The 7,725-nt window shown below is 41.4% G+C and overlaps 3 protein-coding genes across 4 annotated transcripts in view; 2 read left to right on the plus strand and 1 right to left on the minus strand.

The window, feature by feature from the left end:
* Positions 1 to 3,111, minus strand: part of ZNF654 (zinc finger protein 654) — an 83,558-nt gene extending 80,447 nt beyond the window's left edge. For both annotated transcript variants that reach the window (XM_072967315.1, XM_072967308.1), the window contains exon 1: positions 2,819 to 3,111. In XM_072967315.1, coding sequence (XP_072823416.1) covers positions 2,819 to 3,010 — 192 coding nt within the window. In that variant the 5' untranslated portion in view covers positions 3,011 to 3,111. The remainder of the gene's footprint in view (positions 1 to 2,818) is intronic.
* A 1,025-nt stretch (positions 3,112 to 4,136) lies between these two features.
* On the plus strand, positions 4,137 to 6,826 carry LOC102528925 (uncharacterized). Its single transcript, XM_006215599.4, has 2 exons — positions 4,137 to 4,334; positions 6,242 to 6,826. The coding sequence occupies exon 1, from the start codon at positions 4,137 to 4,139 to the stop codon at positions 4,212 to 4,214; it is 78 nt and encodes a 25-aa protein (XP_006215661.2). The 3' UTR covers positions 4,215 to 4,334; positions 6,242 to 6,826.
* On the plus strand, positions 6,261 to 6,826 carry CGGBP1 (CGG triplet repeat binding protein 1). Its single transcript, XM_072967358.1, has one exon. The coding sequence runs from the start codon at positions 6,261 to 6,263 to the stop codon at positions 6,762 to 6,764; it is 504 nt and encodes a 167-aa protein (XP_072823459.1). The 3' UTR covers positions 6,765 to 6,826.
* Positions 6,827 to 7,725: the final 899 nt, after the last annotated feature.

Raw genomic sequence — 7,725 nt, forward strand, 5'->3', positions numbered from 1 at the left:
GCAGTCAGTCTAACATTATTCAATGTTAACTGGTAATTAACATTGTTAATCTCCCAAATCCATCATCTCAAAATTGTGTTGTAGCCTAAGGAACCATTCCCCTAGTTTGAGATTTAATAATTACTGGTATTGTTTCTCAAATAGAAAAGTATACCATAAAATGCATTGAGCACATGCATAATTTATCACTTATATTATCTGGAGTCTTCTGTTTTACTCTTCCTTGTGGTAAAAGACAGAACCATTCTTGAAAAGAAGTGTTCCTTCCTCTCCCTTCACCCGCACAACCAACTGCCAAGAAATTTTGATTCATATTTCTCTCTAAAAGGAGGAAGATAAATTGGAGCCTTTCTTCTCAACCCCACAAAGCTGTGTGTATAATTCGTATATTTAGTTAACTGTCACCAACCCAAGTGCATATTATCCATTTTACAGATTACTCAAAAGTAAGTCACTTATTAATGAAATAAGTTTCTCTTAGTGAATAGTAGGAAACCAAATGTTTAAAAAGAAACAATCTTTGAGAATTAGATTATATAATCCACTGCTTCCCTTACTGGCAAACAAAACAAAACTACTATACTAGAATGTTATTAATCAATCAGTAAAGTTCAACTTAATACATGTAACATTTTATTTCATCTTAAAGTTTTATTACAAAAAAAGACTTCATAAAGCTCACCTGCAAGGTGGAACCAGGACAGGAACCCTCAGCTCTACTGGTAATCTATAGTACTGTAAAATATCTTATGAGGTTTCCGGTAAAAGTTGGTAAGATGGAAGTATGTCAGTTTAACATTAATAATTTAGCAATATAAAATAAAAGTTTAAGTTCTTCCTATTTAGTTTTATTTTCCTGGATATTTTAGGAAGCAGTGGAGTTTTATAAAATAGTCAACTTCATTTGTTCTTAAAATAATTTACTGTCACTATTCTGATACTGTATTTCACCAGCTAAATTTATTCATTTGTTCTTAAAGTTGACTTCAAGAAATAGACTAAAGAGTAGTTAAAAGTCCTCCAAAAATGTTCTGGCTCTCAAATAAAATTTCAAATTCTACAGTAATTAAGGGTTATCTGTCAAGTAAATTAACAAAGCTAAATGTAACCAAAACCAACTTGCTCATTAATGCTATAAAAAGCAAAACATAGAAAAAAATAAAAAAGACTTTCTGCCTGTGAAAATATTAAAAAGATCAATTGTAACTTAATTTTTCAGAAGCTTAAAATCCCTATAAATACAAAGTCTACTGATAATATGGTTAGAAGACAAGCTCTGTAAAGACACTGAACCTCTAAATCCTGAACATAACATCAAAAAAAATTATTTTTTCAAGAAAGTCACTTAGAAAGTAATGCCAAAGAAAACTGACATATCTTTTATAACAAGACAATTTCCACCATCAAATCAACTTATCTATTGCGGGAAGACAGATGAAATCAAAACACAGTTTAAACTAGTTATTAAAAACCTACCTAAAAATATCAACCCCACCCTTCTTCTTTCAATGCTTGGAAAGGACATAAAATCAAATTTCAGCAAACACGATGCCAACTTCTGGTTAATTTTATTTCCTACTTGTTACCAAAATGAAATTAATGGCTAACTTTAATTAGTGTGTAAAGAATTCAAATCCCTTACATACTCACTAACTTAATTACTATGCCTATATGACAGAAGAGGAAACTAAGGCACAAAAAGGTTAAGTAATTTGTTCAAAAGAACATAGCTAGAAGTAGTGGAGCCATGATTTGAACCCTATACATCCAACATGATAAATGGAGGAATGGGGTGGAAAAAGGAGCAGTTAATTTTTTTTTCCAAAATAGTTTGCAAACTAAGAATGTCGTGAATGAGAACAAAATCTTTAAACTATAAATATACACAGATATGAATGCAGATAACATAAATTTTACCCCTAGACAAGTACTTCGGTGCTTTAATATCTGATTATGGTCAAACACTATAAACTACCTCAAATCGCAGTGGCAGTCGACCAAGTGAAATAATTTACTGTCACTGTTCAGATACTGTATTTTACAGGCTAAATAAAATACATTGTAATTTAAAGGAAGGGGGTGGGGAGTGGTGATGTAACCGGAGCAATAGTCTCAGGAAAACTACTTTCTCTATTAGCAGTTAATTAGAAAAGAGCTTGTGTGTGTCAGGGAAAGAGGGTAAGAAAAGATGACAATCCCACTGCCTTAACCCCACCTCCCAAAAAAGTAACTAAATCACCATGGGTCAGCGCCTAAGCCAAAAGAAGAACTGACCCAGCGGAATCTCGTGAGGGAATGACAGGAGACCCTAGCAGAGGGGGAGGGGTGGCGATGACAGGAGAGGGGGCGGTAGAGAGATGGCATGCCTCCCATCTCCGAAAAAGGGGAGAATACGGGGGGCAAGGGGCGGAGAAGGGAAGGCAGGAAACGTTGCCAGAGATTCCGAAAGAGGTGACAAGAAACAGGGTAGGAAACACAAGAAAGGCGGGACCCTCGGGCAGAAAGGGGTCTGTATGGGGCAAGGGAGGCATGTCAGTACAGAGCTCGCCTGCCAGCTGACCCTCCTCCGCTCCAGCCCCTCCACCCGCGACAAACTCACTTTCTCAGCAACCCTAAACCTGAGCGGGTCAACCCCGTCCCACTCCCCGCCCCCCACCCCAAGCCAGATAGGTGGAGGAGGGAGCTTCACCCTCACTCTCCTTGTTGGGCTGGTGGAGCGAGCGATGGACACAGCCCAGATTCGAAGACGAGAAGGCCAGGAGAAGTAGGGAGGCCCAGGACCCGGCTGACAAGTCCGGGCGGCCGACAGGCGCCTCACCTGACAGAAGCGTCGGCAGTAATCCCGACTGCTGATCCCGACGCCGCCGCCGCCACCACAGCTGCCGCCCCCAGCGACGCCTCTGCCGTCGTCCGCAGCTCTAAGCCCAGTAGGGCCTGGCGGGGACTCCACAATGGCCACGAGCTCTTCTCCGAGGCGTTCGGCCTCTTGGTCGCTCTCTTCCTCCGCCATGAGGCTCTCACCGCCCAGCGCGTACCAGCCCCTGCGCCGCCGCCGCTGTAGCTGCCTCGGCTAACCTCCTCCTCCTCCTCTAGTTCCCTCCCCCTTCCCTCCGCCCGAGCCGGACGGGGGCCTCTCGACTGGCTCTACTTCCGGCTCCGCCCACCCACGCCCCCAATTTTCATTGGACAACTCTAGCCGCCAATCATCAACATGCCCGCCCTTTCACTACCATTGGTCAAATCAGCCGCCTGTTTGATACACCCGCGGTCCGTTGGTCAATGTTGCTCGGCGGTTGCTGGGGACCGCCTACGAGCTCTGCCATAGGCGGCGCAGGAGGACGGGGCGCGGCGGGGGACACGGCGGCCGCCGCTGGGCTCGATCGGGCGGCGGCGGCGGCGGCGGCGGCGGCGGCGGCGGCGAAGACGAAGACGACGGGTCCTCCTCCTCCCTCACCCCATTGCTCCTCCTTTTCTTCCTTCTCTTTTCCTTTCCGGCCGGGTATCGTCCACTTCCCCTAGCGGCGGCCCCGATCCTACGGTACCGAGAAGCTAAAGAGGTCGAGGGTGGGCCCGGCCGTTGGTGCGGGCTTTGGGCCCGGGGCCTTCGTTCCCGAAGCGGGAACCGGAGGCGGGGCCGGGGCGCCGTAGTCGGCGGGAGGAAGTGGGAGGAGACGGGAAGCCTGACAGCGGCCGCCTCCGCCGGGCGCCTGCCGCCTCCTCCCTTGAGACTGCCGCCAACTCGGCTGTCGAGTTCCCGGGCCCTCAGCCGGCAGCTGGGACTCGGCCCTGCCCAGCTAGCGGGGCAGTGGCGGTGGGGCGCCGGCGTGCTGGGCTCTGCGCGGGAGGAGGGAGTCTAGACGCCAGGAACGCCTCGAGCCCCGCCTTTCCCTCCTCCCGAACCCTGAGGCCTGGGGCACGCGAGGAGGTGCGGAGCGGGGCGAACGACCGAGAAGGGACTGGGATGAGGAGTGTTTGGGTAAACGCAGGGATCCGGATTTGTGTTGTGGACTTAACTAGAGTGGTTTTAAAGACACTTGCGTGCTGACTGTTGTGGACGTTCGTGTTCGTTTTCCATCCGCCCTTCCCCCTCCCCCATCTTTTCTTTCCATTTGTTTTTCGTGTTTTACAGTAAAGGCATGACTTCCCGGCACCTCAGGGAAAATAGGGTGCAAGCCCAGAAACTATTTCCCCACCACCACTTGTTGAAAAACTGATTTGAAGGCATCTCCGAGTTTAAATCAACGGAAAGTGCCAGGATTGCATGCGTCTCTGGTTTTGCGCTGGAGACCCTTCACTACTAGGTATCAAGACGGAAAAACCTGGAAACTAATTCGGTAAACATTTAAACTTGAAGACTTCTGATGATTTTTATTTTTATCTAGTAAATGTTTTGCTGCTTCTCCCATCTTTTCCCCCTGCTCTTAACTTTTTAACTTCCTCGTTTAGGATATCTTTACTTATGTAGAAAACACTTTTGTTCTTCGGTTCTGTAAACTCGAGCATTCTCTACTGGGTGGATATTTGCCTTGCGGTAACGCAAATATACTTTAAAAGTTACAAGACTTTGGAATGTATAGGCCTTTCATATTAATACAAAGTGAGCAGTTTATGCTTAAAAGAAAAACGACCTTTTTCATTGTTTTAGGGTTTGAAATCCAAATATTTAAAGACAAGAGACTTCACATAGAAAGATTTAGGCATCACTGGACACAAATATGTAATGGTTTTCATAACTAGCTTACAACCATTTATCATAATAGGGACTGATTTGCTATATGATTATAAAACATACCATTAAGTTAAACTACAAATATGTGTGATAGTATTTAACTATTTAATAGGCAGGAGTCATATCTGTCTTAAATGCCAGTGGAAACCTATAGACTAAATAATGTATTTGGTACATGAGAGCCGTGTATTAAACAGATTTTTAATGGAAAAAAATAGAGTTGGAAACTTCTTAAAATCTAACTTAACATACTTTCCAGAATTTCTGTGAAATGTTGGGGTTATGTCCACAGGTGACTAACACATTGGCAATTTGAAATTCTTTTGAGAGATATTTCATGTTACCCAGCTACGAATTCTCTAGTCTAGACTAATGGAATACTCCATTGTTTCTGATTACACTTATAAAGCATTGCCCTTTAGAGCTCCCTTGGGAATTTTTCTCTAATGTATTTAAACTGAACAGAATTCCAATTTGAATTCTATGAAATTCATTTCAATTTCTTAACCTAGGTTAATGTAAGAGATTAGCACAATGGCATGGCCCCAGGGAACAAATGGTCATCACTGACAATGTTTGTTCTTTATCTCAAGTTTCCAGTTCCCATAACATGATTTTGGCAATGATCATAAAAATTTGTTGTTAGGATAAATTGAGAAATTATGAAGCTGCTTCTGAGTTAAATATTTGGAAAAATAGTGAAGAAATCATTTACTTATTCCATATAAAGAAATTGTGATATACAAGGTGCTATGTTAAGTTCTTAGTTTTGATCTAACTTATCAGTTAATAAGTGAAATAAATATTAACAAATGTAAATATTAGTCTTTAATGGAAGAAAGAAGACAGTGTTAGGCACTTGCATATCTTGACTGTCACCTTTTGGAAAGAATGCATTACAAAAATGACTAACTTTGAGCTGTGTATTTTGATTTTAAGAATTGTCATTGTTGCTGCTTTTATTTGCATTTGCTCTGTGTTCTTTCTTGGTTTTTACTTTTCTTCTCAGAACAACTTTGGAAATTATATGCATCTGCATATAGATTTATGCCATTTTAGTCGCCACATATTTGAACAGTTGTACACAATTCTCTGCAGTTGTGTTCCTAAAATCAGTTGCCCCAGAACTGTGAAGGGAAAGCAGCTCTTTTAAACTTGAACATACGTCTAAATGGATGAGATTAATACAGTTAACACCATAAATGTTGATCTGTGATTAGGTTTTTCTAAAGAATAGTGACATCTAGGAGAGTTGGAGCTCTTTTTTCATAGTTCTAATTTATTTGAATTTCATCAAAATCAGGGAATGAACCTAGTTGTTACTAATAACTTGCTCTGATTTTGCCTACCCTTACATATTTCAGGTAAGTTAAGACTTAGTAGACACACAGTCTCTTCATTTGAATTAAGTTTTCTGAAGCCTTTATTCTAAAAATGCTTGTCTTCCTTTTATTGGTAATTTCTTCCCAAATGAAGTGTTGTTATAACACTTTGTTTCTCTTGTCTTGAAAGAACCTTATTCAAAGTCAGAATGGAAAGATTTGTAGTGACAGCACCACCTGCTCGAAACCGTTCTAAGACTGCTTTGTATGTGACTCCCCTGGATCGAGTCACTGAGTTTGGAGGTGAGCTGCACGAAGATGGAGGAAAACTCTTCTGCACTTCTTGCAATGTGGTTCTGAATCACGTTCGCAAGTCTGCTATTAGTGACCACCTCAAGTCAAAGACTCATACCAAGAGGAAGGCAGAATTTGAAGAGCAGAATGTGAGAAAGAAGCAGAGGCCTCTTACTGCATCCCTCCAATGCAACAGTACTGCGCAAACAGAGAAAGTCAGTGTTATCCAGGACTTTGTAAAAATGTGCCTGGAAGCCAACATCCCACTTGAGAAGGCTGATCACCCAGCAGTTCGAGCTTTCCTGTCTCGCCATGTAAAGAATGGAGGCTCCATACCCAAGTCAGACCAACTGAGGAGAGCATATCTACCTGATGGATATGAGAATGAGAATCAACTCCTTAACTCACAAGATTGTTGACAAGGAGGTTACCACCATTGTGATCAAGATAAATAATGTGGAGTATTAAAGTTATGTGTTGATTGTGTGGTTCATTTTTATATTTATTTCATTTTAAATCATGTGATGCAGAATAGTTTTGCAATGTATATAGAGTTGCAGGCAAAAACAACAAAAAACAACAAAAAAAAAACCTCACTGCAAAATGTATTGTTAATTTTAGTCACCAATGGTGTAAAGCAAAACTTAGGGTTTAGAGTGTGCTAGGATACCTGAAACCTGATGGTTATCTTTCAAATTGATGGTTTTTCTCCTGAAGTGTTTGTGCATGGAAGAACTGCCCTGCTTTTCTACCCTGTTGCCACGTATGATTATTCCTTGTGAGATTACTTCATTACTTGGATTAAAGACTAGCCTAGGAAATTGAAGCTGCTGCCAGGCAACGCCACTCACAGTAACTTAAAGGAATTATTTCTGATTAGAGGATCCTCAAAAAGGAAGAGATGGTGGGTAACTGTTCTTATATCTTCATTATTTGTAGCAGAAAGTGACTGTTTATTTCAGACTATGCTTTACTCATACATGATGTAGTTACCTTAACTATCCTTCAGTTCCTCACTGTCTTTTCCCCTTTTTTTTTAAAGGCTTATTGTTGTATTTAGTAGCAGCTTCAAGTGACCAAAAGACTAAAATCTTTTTTTAATGTCAGTGCCAAGAGCCATGGGGAATTTTGCAGTGACATGATTTTAGTCTCTTACGATAAACATACATTTTTGAAACATAGTTTTCATCTCAAGTATCATCTTGAATTTGCAAACTTATTTTTTATGTCATGGTGTTAAAAAGACTTCAAGATTGGCATTTTAATTTAAGCAGGTAGACATTTTATGATTGAGTTTCCTATTTTTACAGAAAATAATTTTTGGCTGACAGATAATAAGGAAATTACTTTCTATGCATTAATTTTTCCATATGATTTTAT

This window comes from Vicugna pacos, chromosome 1, assembly GCF_048564905.1.
Source record: "Vicugna pacos chromosome 1, VicPac4, whole genome shotgun sequence".
Taxonomy (NCBI): domain Eukaryota; kingdom Metazoa; phylum Chordata; class Mammalia; order Artiodactyla; family Camelidae; genus Vicugna; species Vicugna pacos.

What these genes read in the sequence shown, in the direction of transcription:
- LOC102528925 (XM_006215599.4), top strand. Translation starts at nt 4,137, where the DNA reads ATGACTTCCCGGCACCTCAGGGAAAATAGGGTGCAAGCCCAGAAACTA.
- CGGBP1 (XM_072967358.1), top strand. Translation starts at nt 6,261, where the DNA reads ATGGAAAGATTTGTAGTGACAGCACCACCTGCTCGAAACCGTTCTAAG.